Here is a 21,170-nt window from a genome sequence, read left to right on the forward strand (position 1 = left end):
AAATTTTCATGCTACAATGTTCTCTAACGAGCCATTTGTGTCACCAATAATAGTAATTTAAGAAAAAAAGGCCATTTTTTTTCAAGCTCGGATGTACGCCTATATTTGGGAACTTAAAAAAAACCCGTCTCGGATGTAAAAATGTGACTTGGAATATGTAAACATTTTCATATACCTGAAACACTGGAAGAAGAATATCAGCTAACAGCAAAACAACAGTCGCCTTAAATCATTGAAATGGGAAGAAGCATGTCATGGGGAGCAGGGAGAAGCACACGCTATTCAGTCTGTAAAGGGTTATAAGAAATGAAGTAGCTCCTTAGGGTTCATTGAATTCACTTTCTTTTCTCATCTAATGGAAAGCAGTAACTTGGAAGAGAAGGGCCCAGCAGAACACCCCCAGAATTCACCATCCTCATTCTAGCCATTCAACCTTGACAAAGTGTCAAGTTTCAGTTGCTTGTTTTTAATGTTTCCTGAGAAAAGTCATTGATATTTGGTGGAAATGTCTCCCGTGACTGTACAAATAAAATAAGGCATTTCAAGAGGTTGTTACTTGTTATCTTTTTGCTATCAGAGGCTTGTCCACAGTGTCCTTTGTACATCAGAACCTCTGCTTCTCTACAAATGGGTGTGGCTAGAATGTCTTCAGTTCCCACTGTGGCCCTGGGTCTTGGGTGTCCTGAAGGCGAGTCAGCGTCCCATTACTGTAGCTTGAAAGTCAGTGATGTACAACAGCATATTGCACAATCCAACCTGGTGGGCTCCAGGAACGGTTTGGAAGCTACACTGGAGTCATCTCTGGGCTCAACTCCTTTCTTTTCTCTTGACGTCGTAATCGTCGTCTGGAAAAATTCACTTAGCCAGACAAAGATGCAGACTTGTTGTCGATTAAATTCCAAAGCAGTCCCCAGGTTGGGGAGGAGTGGCACGTGAAAAAAGAACCAAATCATCCAACCTGCTTCACTGTTGATCCTTCATTGGAAAGGCAGCACGGATTCCTACGGCCATAGCTTCCAGGACTCCTTCAGTGAAAAATCATTGCTACCTAACTATAAAAGGCTTAGCTCTTCAGAGAATATTGTGCTTTTTTTTTCCTTTTTAATTATTATCCCTTAAAACTCAGATGAAATCAACTCGCCTCGCGTCGCGACGCCAAAGAGATCAATTAGTTTTTTCCCTAGTCCACTTGATCATAGTCTCTGGCGAGCGGTACAGGAATATCAGTTTGGCATACAGGTCTTCTTCTAATTCCAGTTCTCCAGTCTCTCGCACTAAGAAAATGTCAGTACACAGCTTCAAGATTCGGTCGACGTTGGGCAGCTCCTCAAACATGATGGAGTGGGAGATGCCGCTGAAAAACTCACGGACGAACTTCCCTATCACCAGGACGACCGAGGCATACAGTCCCATGATGCTGAAAGGAAAAAGGGAAGAGGTCAAGTCATGTCTTGGGAAAGGGTCGACCAAGTGTGAGGGAGCTCCTCTAAGTGTGGTCTGACAGCTGAGTGGAGGTTAATTGCTAATTAGGATCTTGTTTCTGCTCTGCTGCAGGATGAAGGAAAATCAGGTCTCTTCAAGCACCACAGGAAACTGAGAACATAAACAGCTGAGGCTGCTGATTTAGAGGGTTTAACCCCAGGCACTGATGGTCTCATGTCCCATCTGCTGAAGCTTGGAAGCCACAAGGGCAAATGTGACAAACTGCTGGCTGCTAAAGGCAAATCATCTGTCTAATATTTTTTATTTAAGTACATGTAACTGGGGACAGACTAACTCAGAGCTGTCCTCCCATGATAATTTCCCTGTGAGGAGTTCTCCAAAATCTCCTGGGAAGGCACAATCTCCTGTCTTCCTCTCTCTTTGGAGATGGGTTTCATAACAGTTTCACACCCAGGGGCCTGGCTATGACATTGGGAAGGTCACTTGACCTGTAGCTGAACTAACATTGAATGATTTTACTTCAACAGGGTGCTTCTGCCTTTTTTCCCCACTGGAGAGCAGCTACAAGTTACAAATATGAAACCTTCTCTAGATGACACTGGTAGGCATGAATTTGAACATCTCCCAAAACCCCTTTTCACAGTGTTATGATGTTCAATCACTACAACAGAGAAATAAAGCCCACAAACCAGCAAATAAAGTCAACACTACTTCTATATTATCTACATTATTTGGATTTTACAGAATGATTCCTTCTTACCCATAACCAGCCAAGAATCCAAGGCTTGGTGGACTGACTTTATCGCTGAATATGAAGAGTTCAAGACTCTCTTCAGATGTCTTGTATCTTTTTCCAAGCTGGTTCAAAACCCACCACTCACGAACTCCTTCATCAGACACATTTTTCACCAGGGAAACCGTAATGTTTTCCCACCTGCAATCTATTGAAAAAAACCCAGAAATGTTCATAAATATATAAACCAGGAATTGCAAAAGCCATGTCAGGCCAAAATATCAATGGCAGTCAACATGTCTCCACTTCAGGCCTAGAGAAACATCTAACCTGGAGGGAGAATGGTCAGCTTCTATATGCTGAAGTGAAAATGTTATTATAAATCATTTTGACTATGACTAGATAGAACACCTCCAGAGAAGGAGCCTCCACAACCTCTCTGGGCAGCCTGCTTCAGACTCTGCCACCCTCCCAGGAGAGAATTTTCTCCTCCTGCTCAGATGGAACCTCCTGGGTTCCAGTTTGTGCCCATTGCCCCTTGTCCTGTCACTGGGCACCACTGACAAGAGTCTGGCACCACTATCTTGACCCCCATAGGCCCTTTAGCTATTGATCTCTAAATCTAGATATCTAGAAGATATCTAAAAGATATCTTCTCATGACATTGAGAAGATCCCCTCTCAGTCTTCTCCATCCATCTTTCTAAACCGGATTCTTTGTAGCCAATAATAAAGGAATAGCTAAAAAAAAATATATTAAATAAATCAGTGTCATTATTTAAGCTTAGCAGCTACATCTGGAGACCTGCAGCTCTACTGACAGTTTGTGGTAAGCTGTCAGGGAGGCAGAGAGAAGTGAAACGTGTCATCACTTCCTCAGATTCTCCATCAATCTTTCTAACCTGGATTCTTTGTAGCCATAAAAAAGGAATAGCTAAAAAAATATATTAAATAAATCAGTGTCATTATTTAAGCTTAGCAGCTACATCTGGAGACCTGCAGCTCTACTGACAGTTTGTGGTAAGCTGTCAGGGAGGCAGAGAGAAGTGAAACGTGTCATCACTTCCTCAGAACACAAGGGAAAGCAGACTGGAAGGAAAGGAGCCAGACTTCACCCTTAGAACCCTTCCTGTGAAATACAAAGGTAAACTACCTCCAGATGGGTTGTTCTGCCTCGTACACTATTACCTCATCTCTCCCCAGGCTTGCAGGCACCACTCAACCCGAGGTGCCCCCAGAACAGCTCAGCAAATGTGCAAATGGGAGCGTTGTGTTGCACTCCTTCCAACCCCACTCTGCTCTCCACGCTCTGGAGACCTACCTGTCAGTAGCTGCTTTATGGGTTTTGCCAGAGAATCACTAGGAGCCTTGATGTAGTAGGGGTACACTGTCTCTAACGTCCTGGAAAAAAAAGGAGAAAGCAAATATTTCATATTTTTATACCTCTAAAATAATTTAAAAATACCTAACAGGGCTAGATACAGTTCCCAGTAATTCTTGGCTTAAAGCTATGACTTTATAGTGTTCAGATGTCCCATCTGAAAGTGAGCTGGATTTATGATTTAGGTTACTTCACCACCCTTCTTATTTCAGAATTGTTTTGAGGATAACACCTGAAAAGAGTGAAAATTTTGGCCAGAATCATTCATTGGGTATTTTCGCAGTTTGTAGGAGGAATTCTAACTTAAAAACGTTTGCAAAAGTTCTTCCACTGGGCTTGAAACGAAATCACTTAAAGTAGGAATAAACTCCCAGCATCCAGAGAGACATACATCATTAAAAGCAAAGATCCTGTCCTAACTTTCTCCTCAAATGGCTGCAAAATTCTAGGGAAGGGATCCACCAAGCTGAGGAAGGACAGAGGTGGACGATTTAAAATCCCTCCTGATCACTCCAGCAGGCCCAAAGGAGCTCAGCAGCTAAGCTGTCCCAGCAGAGGGGGTGACAGAAAGCTCCCTGCTGAAACAGTCAAATAACTTCTAGCTGCCACAACTATTTTTCCTTTATCACAAAGTAAAAACAGCTTAAATGGACAAAATTATTGCAGTACAGGCAAATGCAGGTTTATCTTCTATGTTACTGCTTGCCTCCTGCAAAAGAAAGTTTTGAGTGAATCACCTCTTCCCAGAAAAGAACAAAATTTACCCTCCTTGGGACCCCATCACCTTAGGAAATATTCTCATACCCTCACACAGTAAAGAAGTAGAAGAGGAGGAAAATGGTTTTTAAAGGCAACAGCAGTCTGGATGCACCAGTGGGCTGAGCAAAGACAAATCTCCTCTCTTCCTACCAACAGATAGGGACCTCTCAGAGGTTTCGTTCCTTCAGCTGGCCTCAGCTTTAACTTTTCAACTCTTGTGGCCACAAATCAGATCAGGTGGCCTTCAGGGGCAATGTGTTGGCTTAGTGGTATTTAGAGACTGCTGCTGTAAAGTGTTCCCCAGGGAGGAGGCAGAAGAGGTAGAACCCCTCTTCTCTGGTGTTCAGAGACACCACTGCTCTATGTGCCATAAGGCTACATCCAAAGTCTGATATCTGTATGAAGAACATGCTCTTTTTGTCTTCTGAATTTCCATTCCAGGAAACAATCTGATGTCAGAAACGACTGCAGATGTTCCCCTTTGACTGCACTGATTTAACACTTCCTTGCCAATCTACTACTATTCAAGAAGAACAATGAGAAACACAGTTTTAGAATAAAAATAATCATCTGTACAACATCCTCAGAGCAAGCTGAAGGAACTCAAAGGAGAGTTTAACTGTGAGGATACTGCAATGAACTTGAGCTTCTCCAACAAATCAAAGTAACTAATGGCTTCACCATGCTTGGGGGTGTTCCAGTCTTCATGGTCCTTTCAGCCTATGTTTATTGGAGGAAATAAATAAGCTTTTACCTTTAATATTACTGGTATGTGACCTCAGTTCTGTTGGCCTCTGTGAACAAGGCTCCAGAGTTATTAGAGGGGGTCAGATAGGCAGACAAACCATAGAGCTGCACAAGCCTGACCTCCTTAAGAAATTAGGTTTAAAAAAACAAAGGGAAAGTTTGCCTATAAATAGGCAAAGAAAATAACTTACACCTTTTCCAGTTGCTGTCCAGACATCATGGAAGCAATATCTTTTCTGGTGTTCTCTGGTAGGACAAAGGTCAATTTATCTGATGCTATTTCTGCTTTGGCACCAAGGGTGAGATTTCTGTTGGAAGTAAAAGGGAAGACACAAAGTCAGCCTACAATGAGAACTTAACTCAGACCCTACTTGCTGAACACCAGAACTAGTTTTGGTGGGAAGGGACCTTTGGAAGTCATCGAGTCCAGCCCCCCTGCAGGGAGCAGGGACATCTGCAGCTAGAGCAGGGTGCTCAGAGTTGTGTCCAACCTCCCCTGGGATGGTTCCAGGGATGGGGCAGTGACCACCTCTCTGGGCAACCTGGGCCAGGGGCTCACCACCCTCAGCATAAAACTTTCTTCCTTCCACCTAGCAGAAATCAGCCTCTTTTAGCTTAAAACCATCCCCCCTTATCCTGTCACAAGAGGACCTGCTAAAATGTTTGTCCCCATCTTTCTGCCAGGCCCCTGGCAGCCCCCAGGGGGTCTCCCCAGCTGGAGCCTTCTCCTCTCAGCTGCCCCAGCCCAACTCTCTCCTGCTGGGCTCCCAGCAGAGGGGTTCCCCCCTCGGGGCATTGCTGGGGCTCCTCTGGCCCCGCTCCAGCAGCTCCCTGGCTCTGCTGTGCTGAGGACTCCAGAGCTGCCCCAGCACTGCAGGGGGGTCTCCCAGAGCTGGCAGAGGGGCAGGATCCCCTCCCTGCCCTGCTGCCCACCCTGCTGGGGGTACAGCCCAGGATATGATTGGCTTCTAGACTGTAAGTGTACATTGCCAGCTCATGTTGAGCCTCTCATCAACCCGCATCCCCAAATCACTCTCCACAGAGCCACTCTCATATCCATCCTCCACCCAGCCTGCATTTATACCTGGGATTGCCCCACTCCATTTGCAGGACCTTGTACTTGGCCTTGCTGAACCTCGTGAGGTTCACACTAGCCCACTTCTCAAGACTGTCCAGCTCTCTGTGGATGGCATCTGAGCTGTCAGGCGTGCCAACTGCAGCACTCAGCTTGGTACTGTCTGCAAACCTGCTGAGAGTGCACTCAATCCCACTGTGTGTCACCATGGAACACCTTAAACACCACTGGTCCTGGGTATGGACCCCTGAGGGCTTATCTTAGAGCTCCTTGTGGTCTCCTGGCCTAGAGGAAAGCAGTTTCCCTCTCCAGATTAAATCTGGAAGGTCTCTGTGGTAAGCCTTTACCACTTGCAGTCATTCATGGTCACAGTGTCCTCCACAGGATAGAATTTGAGGGTGGACAAGGTCTCCTTCAACTAGTGTCTGAACGTTTGTAGCTGTGCAAGCAGCTGGGCAAACTGAGCAGCAGTATTAAAACTTAATGTAAGGTTTGAGAAATGCTGGAGTGATGTAATTCACTAGCTAATACCATGTGCTTCCAAGAAAAGAAGAGGGGCCAAATAAAGTGGAATTAAGGGTGCAGATTCTTTACAAGCCTCTTGGGGACTGTGGAAGGTCCCACCCAGCAGGTTCAGAGCTCCCACGGTGATTCAGCCAACCTGCTTCTTGTGCTGGGTCTTCTGCTGAGGATTGCTGCAACAATCCAGGGTCTACATCCAACAGGTAGATACTGGGGCTGGAAAGGTGCTTGGTTTCCATGGAGTGATGGCTTTACTCCACTTTCATCCAGCAGTGGACAGGGATCCCAGCCAACAAACCACCTGGGTGGGTGAGTGGGGTGTGTGCTCGAGCTTCAAGCCCCACTAAAATCCCCCAGCCTATACTTGGCAGTGGTTCCACTTCTCTTTTTATTTTGTTGAGAACTGCAGGCAACAAATGTTTTCCTGGGTAACAAAGGTCACTTCTCTCTGTCTGTCTCCCTCCATCCCACTTTCAGGTGTTTTTTTTTGCTCTGTGGTGTAACAATTTGCTCAAAAGCTAAACCAAAAACGGAGCGTGGAACTGTTCTGCTGAGCAAATGTTTGGCAAATGATCCATCAACCTCCTAACAACCCTTTTAATTACCTTTGAATGCTCCAGGAGAGAACCACGGTGAACTCAGCTGAAAAATCCAGCAGGCCCTGTATCATTTTCTTTCTACTGGGAGGGCTGATGGTCCATAAAGAGTTTGAATTTCCCTCTAGATCTGCTAGAGTTATATCTTCTCTTCCATAGCCCTCTAGAAACTGCAAAGCAGCCTGGAGGTGCAGAAAAGGACAAGAGAATTTCAGTGTGGTGTTCTTCACAAGACACAGAGCCCCATTTCCCAGTCAGGCAGAACTGTCAATTTTGGGTGAATTGTCAGTGCACGGATTGTGTTGTTCCTCAGGGGCCAACTGGGGTCTTAGCTGGGAAGGGGAATGCACAAAGAGGAGCCAAGCTAAGAAGGCAAACCAAAAATGTCCCTGCTGTTTGAAGAACGATGGCCACAGCGAGTCTCAAAGTTCATCAGGTAAATTCTACAGAGCCTCTTTAAACTTAAAATTTGTCTCTGTCTTTTGTTAAGCATCTTTCTGCGTAGAAAGATGCCTGCAAAGGAGAAGGCAACTTCAAACAGGTAAATTCCAAAGGGGATCAAGGTTACAGGATTAGTGCTGTAATACCTGGGCTCTTTGGTAGGATCCAGTGTCAAGAAATGTTCATTCTGGAATGGGCTAGAAGCACACATTTCCTTTAAAGTTATATCTGATCAAATGCCAGCTAATTTAATAACACAACAGCTTCTACTAGTTATTAGTCTGTTTCTTGTAGAAGCTTGTGAACTTCGTGCATGTTGCCCCACGAAATAGTGAGAACCACGTTTAAATGTTTATTTTTTGACATTTAATGTCAAAACTTTCCAGGCTTTCTGTTGAGAGCACCACATCTCCTCACTGGGAGGGGAAAGCAAAGATGTTTTCATCAATGGCACCTTCTCTCACCATAACCCAGCCAAATGATCTGCCCAAACCTTGACTCATGCAAACCCTCCTGATGGAAACACCTTCCCAACGATGGCAGCAGCTCTGACCTCTTAGAACCACGCAACCAAAACTCACAGAAGGCCTCCATGGAAACATTTTTAAGGGATGAGGTATTCTCTCTGTTTCACTTACAGTGTTACCCCTGTAGCTTGCCAGGAATGCTTTGAAACCAGTCTGATTCAAATCCTTGAGCTGACTCTGTTGAGCACTCATTGTAAAAATAGGCTGGGAAATAAAAGAACACACACTTGTCACCTTTACTACATCCATGGTGCAGCACAGTCCAAGACAATTATGGCCCTCAATTCATCAGGAGAAGGTCAGGACCTTGTTCCACTGAGAAATGAGCTACCTCCAGTTATCTTCTATTTACCACGTGGAGCTGGAGGCAGTTGTCTGAGTGTATGATGTAGGACAATTTATCCTGATTCCACTGTCACTAGGTTCTGGCTTGAACTTGCAAACGAAGATAATATTTACAATCTACAATAAACTAACTTGTTTTTCAACCCAAAAGGGATCATTTGTGGGAGCTTGCCTGCCTAAGGCAGGAAAATTCAATTCAATAAAGGGAATAAGAAATAGCCCAAGGATATACAGTGCAAGAAACAAAGTTTGCTTTGAGTCTTTCTTCTTTTTTTACCTGATAACCTCCTAGAGTTATTGTGATTGATACATCTAGAGGCTTGTTGGTGATGCCTGCAACAGATTTGATTAAAGACATGAAGAGCAGTGGGAACCAGACAATACAAATCAGCAAGACGATAATCATGCCACCCATTCCATACTTCACAACTTTCTTTTTCTTCTGGCCTCTCGGTTGGGGGTATCTCTGCAAAAGCAAACAGCAACATGGTAATGTCTCTTCTCTCAGAGGTACACCCAGTATGATTGGGTGGGTGAACACAGAATGATCTTAAAGCTTCCCAGCTTCTCTGCTCATTTCCTACCCATCGCCAGGATGGTTATTTTGAAAAGTTCAGCCAAACCTCCACAGACACAGAACAGAGAAAAGTGCCAAAAGAACCCAGGTCAAGACTGTGTCTGATGTGAAAAATGTTGAAAACCTCTGTGGTTTTGATTCCTCCAAACCAGAAAGAAGAGAAAAATTAGGTAAGGTAATCTGATTTTTTGTCTGAATGAATGCAAACATGAACTCACAGGAACCAAACATCAAATAATGGCAGCAACAATTTGTTCAAAAAAATGACAGTGGGAGTGACCCACTCTCCTGTATTTCTCCTCCCAAAATGTTTTATCTCCAAGCTCTTTAAGGCAGAATTCCTCTCCTAGAGCTTCAAATGCTGTAAAATGTATTTCAGGGGGAAAAAAAGAGTTGTTTGCCAGCACAAACCACAACCAGTGGGACTGGCTGGTATTGCACCACCCCCACATTCATTTCTCACCTCACATCCAGTATTTCTAACAGTTGCTCACAGACTTGATCCACACAGAGAAGATGTTTCTAATGAATCCCACACCAACTGCATCTAAAGAACACTTATTTGTTGTTGTTCCTAAAGTCTGAGAAACATCCTTCCCTTTCTTAGCTTCTGGGCTCAAAAATGACTTGACTTTTAGCCTCTTTTCAAAGCAGAACATCCAACACATCACAGGATTGTGGAGGTTGGAAGGGACCTCTGGAGATCATCTCATCCCACCCACAAGGTGCCCAGGGTCACATTCAGGAGGGTTTGGGATCTCTCCAGAGCAGGAGACTCCACAGCCTCTCTGGGCAGCTGCTCCAGGTTCTGCCACCCTCACACCAAAGAAGTTTCTCCTCCTGCTCAGGTGGCACCTCCTGGGTTCCAGTTGGTGCCCGTTGCCCCTTGTCCTGTTGCTGGCACCACTGACCAGAGTCTGGCCCCAGCCTCTTGATGTCCACAGGCCCTTTAGCTCTTGCTCAGCACTGATCAGATCCCCTCTGAGTCTTCTCTTCTCCAGCTCACCAGCCCCAGGGCTCTCAGCCTGTCCTGGCACAGAGATGCTCCAGCCCCTCAGCATCTCCACAGCCTCCACTGGACTCTCTCCAGTAGCTCCTTGTCTCTCTTGACCTGGAGAGCCCAGAACTGGACCAAATTCTCCAGAGGTGGCCTCACTAGGTCAGAATAGAGCAGGTGGTCTCTTCTGCCTTGTCCATAACTCCTTCCCTCTGTTATTTGCCTGAGGATGAAACACTTGAACAGCTTCACCATCCTGCAGCACGCCTTCCCACCACTGCCACTTAGTTTGGCCTGTTCCTCTTCCAGGGTTTAACTCCACACAGTGTGTGAGGATCCTGTCCTTCACACCCTGCACGTGCAAAATCAAGAGGCCATGTACTGCACCACACCTCAAACCCACGCCAGGGATCTGCCTTGCAGGAAAAGGCTCTTGCTTTACAGCACGAATCCATAAAGCCTTGGGGGAATATGAAATTTGTAACATAACCCTATATTTAAATCAAATCAGCTACTTTGCAAAAGCAGTGGATCAAGTCGTTTGTCTTGCACTAGAGAATCCTGTTTTCATTAAAATAGCCTATCAGGATCCCCAGGAGTCTATGATTTGCTTGCATGAGATTAGTTCAAGCACCTTTAGTGCTGCTACAGAACAACTCAGAGAGCCTCTAGCAGTGCAAGTACTTAGGCACAGCACTCAGCCTGAGAGACAGAGAGAATCCAAGTGCTTTGAACAACACTCATAAACTCACAGGGAGTTATTTTGCTCCGTGGCATTAGCAGACCCAGAGTAGCTTAGATGTGGAAATCTCCCCACCTCCCATCTCTGCTACACATTGTTGTAGCATAAAAAAATTGCAGGCATCAAAACAGAAGTGGGTTATGGGTTCCCTGGCTCCTGAAGCCTCTGAGGACACCCCATCCATGGCAGAAATAGAAGCCATCTAGAAAAAGCCTACGACAAGGTTTGTGTGCACTTCAGCTCAGAGTTAATCTCAGTGACATACTTGGAAAGGGGTTGCCACCAAGAGGTTATCATACAAGCAGAAATACGTCAGTAACACTTAAAACTTCAGCTGCTGCACTGCCCATGGACAATTTCTGACTGGTTGGGTCACTCTTTAAAAGAATGCTTAATTTCTTCTTCAAATTGGCAAAAATCAGCAAGCATATGGTTGCAATCTTCACAGCCCTTAGAAGGGGTCCAGAATTTGCAGCTTTAATTGGAACTGAGGCTTCGGTGATTTAGAGGGACTGAAAATTCAGGCAGATAAACGGTGGGTTTATCTGGCTTGAAGTTCAGGGCTGGATGTGGGGGGACTCTCCAGAGATACAGGAGCCAGCTGAGTTCCCTCTGGGGTGATATCTGAGTCCCCTCTGTGGTGACATGAACCAGGTGTCCCTGGGACCTATGCCATGGAGGCAGGAGATCTTCCTTCTGCTGACCTTTCTCCTCAGCTACAGCTTCCCTGCTACTGAGGGTTGCTCATTTCATTGTTATGGACAGAAGGAGCCTGTGTGAATACCAGGAATTCCAACCTCAGCCTTGAAACTCATGAATGCAATTAATCTAGCAGCAAAGATCACATGAATAGTGGAAAAATCAGCTAGGCACAGAGGAGAAACCATTTGAAGTCTCACTCGCAGTGACTGCCAGCTAACAAAGTTCCCAATAACTTGAATATTTCTGAACATAAACACCAGGTGTATCTTCTAGCAACCTGTCTTCATGGTGGATTTCCCAATTATTTAGGGACTTGGGGTTATTTCTCTTTCTTTCTGCACAGGGAGGAAGAAGCCTGGATTGCTCATCTGGGGCTTCCTTACTTTTTCTGACTCTCGCCAGCACTTCAGGATGAATATATGAGCATAGATATCTTCCACACAGATCCAGCTGGAAAGACTGAGAGTGGTATCAGTCCAAACCCAGTCCATGACTGCTCTCAGCTCGGTCAAAAATGGAACCAGGCGGAACCTGAAGGGAGAACCAGAGGAGATAACTCGTCAGAAATGGGGGAAACACGTTAAAGGACAAGGGGGAGAATTCAGCCAATGTTCTAAGGTGGTTTAATGGGAGATTTTGCAAACACAAATACAATCCTATCCTGAGATTGCATGGCTAGTACTGATGTTTTTGGGGGTGGTTATCTTCTGTCAGAGCTCACGTTCCTCTACATCTCCTTGTCAGGCCATGAACACACTTTGGTGTCATTATGTCCAGTGATTGTGAATGAGCTGCTGGTGGAACAGTAAAAAACAGACTTTTTGTAGCCCCAAAGGCTGAAATTATTCCATTTTTTTTCTGTGAAATATATATATATGCTTCTTTCAACAGGTTTAATCACAACATCATGGGGAGTGGAGGGTGGGGTTTGCCTCCTTCACCCCACCCCTCACCTCGAGGTTGACATTGGGCCTCTTGGACTAACGCTCCCAACTCCTGAAGACTTTTCCATGTGCAGCCCGTGGATCAAAAGATCCACAAAGGAAACACCTTTTTGATGCACAGCTTTTATTTCTCACGTGCATTGTCTTTCACTTGGTCCTTCCCACCTGCTGAGGTAGACCCTGTAGACCTGCTCCAAAGATCTCTTTGGGATGAGGTGCTTTACTGCTTTTTAGGACCACAGAATAAATCACGTCACCCGTTTTCCAGCACAATGTGTAGCCCCTGTCTCTGTTCACAGAGGTGATTTCCTAGAAGTGTTAAAAATGCCTCTTCCACAGGGGCCTGAATGACTGACAGACAGCTGGATTCAGAGTGGAAGGCTGATTTTTCTAGAAATATTCACTCCTGAAGCAGATTTTTTTCAGCCTTTAGGGAATATATGACACATACAGAGTGTGCTGTGCAACGCTTACTGCCTCATTTCCAGCAGCTTGTGAAGAGAAGTCACGAAAAACCTTATTTCCCAAAAGAAAGGAGGAGGGCAGTAGGTCCAGACTTACCCTTGGAATAAGAAGAGGTTGACATAGTTGTAACTCTTTGTGAGGAAGTTGCCCAGGACACGAGTTGGATATCCGCAGCGTATCTGATATGCTGATAAGCCAAAATAAACACATTTCACAAAATACCAGAGCTGGGCAACTGTGTTCTGGCTAAATTTCCTGTCGTGGAAAAGAGAGATAAAGGAAAATGAGGAGCTTTGTAGGTCTGCAGGACCAAATTAGCTTGAAATGTTTTGTGCTCCTGGCAGTTTCCCCTTCCTGAGATCCTGTGAAAAGCCCGTGGTTGGTGACCCCGCTGCAGGGTGAAAACAGTATTTGAAAGACTCTGGATGAGAAAGTCTATAAACAGCATCTGTTGTCACCTCAGGGTCACAGCAGAGACTGGGAATAGGCTTCCCAAAGAGCAGTGCCCTCTCCCTCCAGATGCTCGAGGTGACTTGCTGCCCAACAGCCTCCACCACAAGACGTCCCTCGGAGCCCTGGGTAGATGCTGCTTCTCTTGGCTTTTCAGAAGGCTGGTAGGTGGACTCAGTCTAGGCAGCTTTAGTGGCTACATGTGTTCACAGAGGCACCTCCAAGGTCATGAACCCATTTCTGGACTCAATCTGGGCAGCTTTAATGGCTACTCGTGTTCCCAGAGGCACCTCCAAGGTCATGAACCCATTTCTGGACTCAATCTGGGCAGCTTTAATGGCTACTCGTGTTCCCAGAGGCACCTCCAAGGTCATGAACCCATTTCTGGACTCAATCTGGGCAGCTTTAATGGCTACTCGTGTTCCCAGAGGCACCTCCAAGGTCATGAACTCATACAGGTATTTAAGTTGGAGTGATCTCTGAAGATCATCTTTTTCCCCTTCCCTTGCTTGAATCAGGTCTAGTTACACCAAATTGTTCAGTTAAGTTTGGAATATCTCTGAAGATGGATATCCCCCAACATGCCTGGGCAACCTGCTCCAATATTCAACTACCATCATGGTGAGAAGACTTTTCATCACATCTAACTAGAATTTCCCTTTTTTTCCAACTTGTGGCCTCTTGTCCTGTATCTGAGAAGAGTTCAGCTTCTTCTCAATGCCTTCTTAATAGGCAGCTGAACACAGCTCTTCATTTTCTCCTCTCCAGAATGAACTAACGTTGTCCCCTCAACCTCTCCTCACATGTCATGTCATCTCCTTGACCATCTTGGTGAACATTCCTCACTGCAGTTCAATAGCATGGTGGAGCTGCAGAAGATGCCTCAAGATGGACAGGATTTGTGGGCCAGACATGATCCAGTATTTTCAATTACATCCCACAAAACTATCTTCATTAAGAAATCTGCAAAGCCTTCTAAGAATCAGCCTGACTTTAGAAGGAAATCAGGAGGTTTCACATCCAGATTTGAGATTAACAATTTGTGTAAGATTTAAAAACAAAAACACAGAAAAAATCAAAATTATTTTACTGCCTTTCCAGTGACCAAATCAAGGCAAAAGTTTCATAGGAATTCTCAATGCCCAGCAGAGAGGAGATCTGCTAGGGAGATGTTAGACTTGAGGGGGGAAATGACCAAGCATATGACACAAGATTTCATACAGCAGGTCATCACCTCCAGAGCCATGTGGCAGGAGAACTTTTGCCCTTCAAAAGAGACACAGGTTTCAGACATTCCTCAGACTGAGGAGATTTAAATCCCTCCTTCACACCTTCCAGGGAAGTGCTGAATTGTGAGGTCCTCTGAGACATTTTCTACTCACTCCTCTAAACCAGCATGGGAGGAGGGAACTGATTCAGAGGCCAACATTGTCTCAGCTGAAGGCTCCAATCACTCAATCACAGGCAAGTTCTCTTTTACCTGCTTGCATTTTGGCCTGAGTTGAGAGTATTTCTCTACATACTTATGTAATTCATTCTTCCTCAAACTTATGCTGGCCACAGTTACTGCTGGGGAAAAGCACTCCAAAATTCTGCTTAGAAACGAGACCAAGAAGAAACTTGCTCATGATTCCAAAGTTTAGCTACAACCATCTCAAACATCATCCAAACAACTTGGTAGAGCATCAGTATTCCACCCATACTGTCTGATGACAAGGTTTATACCTTTCTGTCACTCCAGGCAAGATAAAAAACATCCAGAAATGTATTCCAAAAACGAGGATAACCTGGAAGATGACCTTCCCCATGACAGTCTTTTTGAGGTACAGTGCTCGATCTACCACCATGGTACCAAACTGAATGAGCACCATCACCAAAAATGCCTCCGGGACCTGATCCTCTGATAACGAAGAGGTGATATCTGCTGCAGCAGAGTGTTTCTGAAAAGGAAAACAGAGAAGTTGAGGAAGGAAGACAACTCACACGGCCCTTAGCATAGCACCCTCCTGAGGATTTTACAGAGAGGTGCCTCAGGGACGTACCCCAAAAGCCCAAAATCCAAAGACAATGATGATGAAGTCCACCGTGTCCGCCAGGAACATCAGCACGTAGACGTCGGTCACCGCGCTGTAGTCGGGATGGATCAGGTTGTAGAAGAACTGCCTGATGGGCACGTACACCTGGAGGGTCCTAAAACAACACAGCCCACAGTGGGACTTAGCAACACCTTCACTGGGCACTGAGGAAAAAAGAATGGCTGGGTGGGAGATGATTAATGTTCCTAAAAAGAGCTAAGGATATTTGTAGCCTTCACAGACGCCAGTCCCTTCTTCTGATTAAAATGCTGTTTTAGGGCTTTACTCTTTGGAACCTTTTCCACCCCCCAGACTCACTCAACTCCTTATATTGCTCACTTTTTAATTGTAAAGGCCTTGGCTTTGATCATTTGCTCTCGAAACTTTTCCATGAGAAGCTCTTTTCGGGATTTTTGCTTGATGCTTAACACGCTGCTCCCTTTCTGACTGCTGTTCCGTGTACTGGTGCTCCCTGAGAGAAAAGGGGGAGAGAAAGAGACACTAATTCAAACTCAAAGTTTAAATATAAAAAATAGAAAGCAATAAATCTTGAGATTTTCATCCCGTACGAGACCCACATTTGAAAGAAGTTTTGAAATGAAAGATTTTGCTATTTTTTCCCCTCCTATGGTAAAATCTTGAGAGCATCCAGTAAAGGTTTGATCACAGGCAGAACAAAACTTGATTAATATCTACAAAAAGAGATTAATATCTATAAAAAGAGATTAATATCTATAAAAAGAGATTAATATCTATAAAGGCAAGGATTTGATTGATCTGTCTCAGTCGTTTCAATAGGCCATACACATTCAGGCTAGGGTAAGCCTGTCCTTGTTACAAGAGGGGATAGGTAACCAACTTCAACATACCTAACCCAAACTTCTTCTCACTTCAAGTATCATCAAGTGTAGATACAAAAAAAAACACATATGCTTTGCATTCCCTCTAGCTGGAGATGATGCTGAACCAGAAATTCTGGATCTGGGCCACGCTGAGCATTCCTCTCCCAGCTTTTGGATCATGTAATTTTAAAACCAGAATGAATCACAAAGTATGGCTCTCCATTTGAACTTTAAGAAGGCTTGGAGTGTGTTCAAACATGAAGATGCTTTGGGTCATATCCCATCCCCTCACTGAGGAGCAGCAGCATCCAGTAGCCTCTGGGATCTCCACAGCAACCAGCACAAGGTTTCAGCAGGGTGATCCGATGAGAAATGAACATTTCCCCCTCAAATCCCCCAAATGCCATGATGTTTACCTCTCTTAGATCTGTGTGAGGAGAAGCTGGACCTGTGTGAAAGCTGTGATACACTGCTAGAGCTCTTCCTCCTGATGGCAGTCTGCTGCTCGGGGAAGTGGACGTGGATGGACTCCACCGAGGCTGCGAGATTGACGGACTTCAAAGAGGCAGAAGAGTCTCTCCTGCCTCCTGCCAGAGAGACCTCATCATCAGTATCCTCTTTACTACTGGAGCTGTCCCCTTTCTCATCTTCATCCCATAATCCATGGCACTGGTGGAGAAGGAAGAAGAAAGTTTCAGCCTTGCATTTCTGCCACAGCGTTTATCGCAGGCATGGCCAAGACAAATTCCTTGTGTTGGGATGTCACAGCATCCAGGAAGAAGAATCACTCAGGTTAGAAAAGACCTTTAAGATCATTAAGTCCAACCATAAGCCTAATGCTGTCACGACCACCACTAAGCCATGTTCCTGGGTGGTTATTAAATCACTCCAGGGATGAGGACTCCAACACTTCTCTGGGCAGCCTCTTCCAGGCCTTGACAACCCTTTTGGGGAAGAAACTGTTTCTAATATCCAAATGAATGACTTTCCTACATCACATGAGTGACTAAAACAAATTTAAACTAGACATTAAATATAAAATAAGAAACTACACGAGCTCAGATACCTTTAAAATGGATCTGTGGAAGAACAAAGCAAGGAGCTGAACAAGATCGTAGTGCACGTAACCCTCTTTCTTCTCAATGCCAATAATATTGGGTGGGTGGTAGGGTTTATCTTTTGTGTAATCCACGTATTTATTCCAAGGAAAGAAGCCAAACTGGAAGAAGTACTTGATGACAATGGCCACCTGTTCAGAAACACAACACACTTGGGGTGTTTTATAAGCATGGCAGATAGAATGGCCTCGTGACATTAAGAGGAGAGAAACACAACTACTCTGACAGTTTTAGGAGAAGATAAACAAGAATATTCACTGCTGCTGAGGAACAACATCTCACACTTCCTTACTCATAAAGCCAATCAACATTTTCCAACAGATGACGCTCAGAAGTACCTGAGATACCATGAGCAGCATATACTGTCTGTTGATCACCAATCCTAGAGTAGCAAAGGGTCTGTTGTGGTGACTGCTTCACATGCCAGGAAGAACATTGCTCATTGCCATGAAGAACACCACACACGAGACCTTTTCCTACCAGAGAAAGTGCTGAGGACTTCAGCAAACATTGACATGAATATGAAGGGCTGAGGACCTCCTGATCCTAGACATCAAAACCAGAAAAGGCATCATGCAAAGCTCACAACTTTCCTGTGTTAGACGTGGGGTTGGAAAACCAGCAGCATACCTCAGTGTAGACAATGGCTGTCATCCAGAAACGTTTGCTGGGCCGAGGAACGGAGAGCATCGCCCAAAGGAATATGAGGATGGGAAGCACCAAGGTGATCATGGAGGCAGAGATCATGTGGTTAAGGATGATGACAAAATAGCACACCATTTCTGAGCGGGCCACCAGAGTATTGTACAGGGCATAAATAAGGAGCAAGACTCGAGGCTGACCAACGTAGAACTTCTCTGACTCCTCCAGCTCGTCGTCGTGAAACATCCTGTGAGGAGCAAGGTGCCACAAATGAAACAAAAATGCACTTCACAAAGTGCTGCTGTTTTTCCTTTGCAAAAAGTGAGAAATTCTGCTACTGAGTTCAATGGAGTTAAAATGGAGAGATTTGGTATTATCAAATAGCCCAATTTTAAGCTCAGAAAACAATTCAGGCAAAATAACTCAAAGCACTGCTCTGCTGTTAGAACATAATAATTACCTTTGAGCATTAGATGCATCCAATATTCTCCCCTTTACCTAACTCAAATAAATATAAAAGGCAGCAAGAAATCATCATATGACCTTCACGTATTCACAGTTCTCTTTGCTTTTCCTAAAGTGCCTTTGCCTGAAGAAGAGATCTCACTGAAGAGCAAAAGATGACTATGGAACCAGAAGAAAAGACACTGCAGCTCCAAAGTCAGACCTGCACAGCCTCAGTCTCTCTCTCTCCAGATACAGTCAGGCTGAAAGGCTTTTTCTACAGTTGAAGATATTGCCCTTGTGCCCTGGGAAGCTCTCCCCCAGCTGAGTCAGGCTGGAAAGCAGCAGGAGAAGTCCAGCAGCACCATCCCCACCTCAGTGCAAAGAAGGGAGCACCCCATCCCTTAGGAAAGCACTGAGCAAGGTGGTCTCTCTACACAGCCCTTGGCTCCTCCTGGCTTAAACAAAACCTCTGCCAAAGGTCAGAGTTTCCCTTACAGGAATCTAAAATAATTCAAGGAGGAACTTTTTCCCAGATAGCCCTGGAGGAAACTTATTTCAAATCACAGCTGCCTGGAGAAGAGAAGCCCTCTCCACAACGAATATTTAGAAAAGCCCTTGACCCCATGGCAACTGCAGCACAGAAATCCAAAGCTAATTGGAACAATTAGGTATGGTGTCTGGGGAGAATGAGGAGATTCTTTCCAACAGCAACTTGAAGCATTTTAGAGATCTGTCATTAGAACAACAGCTTCTTCCCTTAAATCAAACTCAGCGTAGGGTCTGTATCAGAAACTGTAGGCTCATTCTGAGCCAAAAAACTCCAAGTAATGACAAAACTTCACAGATTGGGACCAATATTTTTGACTTGTTGGAGGTCCTTACTTGTTGAGGAGCAGCTCGCTGGCCGTTAGCTCGTGGGTCAGTGGAGGGAGAATCGTGTCCAGCTTGTCCATCCGACTGTCATCTGGGCTCACCATCATGAGGCTCTTACCAGCTGAATCATCTGGGGAGCCAAAGGGTAGGTGCTCGAAGCTGACAGCTTTGCTGTAGGAAGGTGGAGCTTCTGCATTGCTGTCCACGGTGGAGTACAACGGGACATCGGTGTCGGGAGTGTAGGCAGCTCCTTCTGAATCCAGGCTGTAATCTTCCACCTCCTCTTCCTCTGGCCTGGATGCAGCATGAGCTCCTTCCTCTTCGTGCTCCCCTTCCACCTCCTCGATCGTTTCTGTCGTCCCCTGACGAGAATAGAGCATGGTGACCTGTGTAGGTTCACTGTCAGGGATGGATGAAGAGAGAGAGCTGAGGCTTGCAAGGCTCACCAGCAAGCAAAGTTTGTTCATTTTAGCTTTACATAGAGAGCTGAGCAACCCCATTGCATTCCCAGGCCTTCCAAGTTCATATGATCTGGTAGAAAATACATCATCATGACCTCCTCTGACACAGATGGACCATCTGGGTCCATCTGCCCCCCTGAATGACATCCCAGTGGACTCACAAGGATTCCCTGTCTTCTCACACCAGCAAAGGGCAAAGTAATATCACCATCAGGAGAAACTACACTAGCTTTTGGAAAGCACTTCAAACACTTTCTGACCAAAACTTGCTGTTAACATCTATTGAAACATGCTCCATGGTGAAGGACAGGGAGCCATGGGGTTCCTGTTGAACTTCTAACAACCCCTGTGTGGGGGCTGTGGACAACAGGAACGTGAGCTGAACACACACATCAACTCTGATGCCAAAAAAGAGAGCAAAGAAATCACTAAGATGGCCAAATGCAACCCAGATCACAACACTGCCCCAGTCTCAGGGTCTCTTGCTTACCTTCAGATTGCCCTAGGTCCTTCCATACAGTCTTCACTTTCACCTTACCTGCCTGCTTTTCTTCTGTGTGTACCTGTTTTCTTTTTCTACTCTTCCTATTCCCCCTGCTTAGTTCTCTGCTTGTTCATTTTGCTTATTCTCAGCTTTTCATGTCCACAATAACTTTGTCTCTTAATGATCTCTGCTCTTCAACAGTCCCAACTGCTGTAAACGCATGAAGCTTGAGGACTCCAGATGGGAATCTGGACACCATAATTCAAAAAAAAATATCTTCTTGGCTTTGCTTTCACCCTTCTCATCTCCCATAAGAGTTTTTTCACCTCTCTCCTCAAATATCACTCTTTCTAGTCTCCATTCCAGTCCTCCACAGGTTAGACAATAGGCATCAACTCAGTGTCTTTTGTTGGCTGCATGTTCTTGCCTCTCAGCAGAGACAAAACCAGATTTCACATAGCTCCTGTGAAATTAATGGGGCCACGTTTTCACCTAAAGTACAACCTTTTACAGAACTGGCACTACCACCTCTTAAATTAAAAATTCAGTTCCACCTCTTTTTCTTTTCCATGGCTTCCAAAGTTGGTGTGGCCGTGGTAGGTGACTATTTCTAGCAGGCTTTTAATCAGAACATGTAACCCCGTCACACAGGATGTGTTTTGGTGATTCACAGTAGCACTCATCCTGGTGACAATGCACAAAAGCCTAAAATCCCACCACTTCAAAAACAACACCAAAAATTCGTAAACTGCTTTAAACTCTGAAAAAGAAGGATCAAATATG

The 21,170-nt window shown here is 45.0% G+C and overlaps 1 protein-coding gene across 1 annotated transcript in view; it reads right to left on the reverse strand.

Moving 5' to 3' along the window:
• Window positions 1–662: 662 nt before the first annotated feature.
• PIEZO1 (piezo-type mechanosensitive ion channel component 1) overlaps window positions 663–21,170 on the reverse strand; it is a gene marked incomplete at its 5' end in the record, with an annotated part of 36,517 nt that continues 16,009 nt past the window's right edge. The window contains 16 exons of the mRNA XM_008944209.1: window positions 663–1,417; window positions 2,204–2,384; window positions 3,497–3,576; window positions 5,254–5,370; window positions 7,265–7,437; window positions 8,335–8,427; window positions 8,846–9,034; window positions 11,970–12,117; window positions 13,092–13,250; window positions 15,171–15,385; window positions 15,488–15,635; window positions 15,860–15,992; window positions 16,779–17,031; window positions 17,429–17,611; window positions 18,111–18,369; window positions 19,452–19,841. Coding sequence (XP_008942457.1) covers window positions 1,165–1,417; window positions 2,204–2,384; window positions 3,497–3,576; window positions 5,254–5,370; window positions 7,265–7,437; window positions 8,335–8,427; window positions 8,846–9,034; window positions 11,970–12,117; window positions 13,092–13,250; window positions 15,171–15,385; window positions 15,488–15,635; window positions 15,860–15,992; window positions 16,779–17,031; window positions 17,429–17,611; window positions 18,111–18,369; window positions 19,452–19,841 — 2,974 coding nt within the window. The remainder of the gene's footprint in view (window positions 1,418–2,203; window positions 2,385–3,496; window positions 3,577–5,253; window positions 5,371–7,264; window positions 7,438–8,334; window positions 8,428–8,845; window positions 9,035–11,969; window positions 12,118–13,091; window positions 13,251–15,170; window positions 15,386–15,487; window positions 15,636–15,859; window positions 15,993–16,778; window positions 17,032–17,428; window positions 17,612–18,110; window positions 18,370–19,451; window positions 19,842–21,170) is intronic.

This window comes from Merops nubicus, unplaced genomic scaffold (assembly GCF_000691845.1).
Source record: "Merops nubicus isolate BGI_N331 unplaced genomic scaffold, ASM69184v1 scaffold1007, whole genome shotgun sequence".
Taxonomy (NCBI): domain Eukaryota; kingdom Metazoa; phylum Chordata; class Aves; order Coraciiformes; family Meropidae; genus Merops; species Merops nubicus.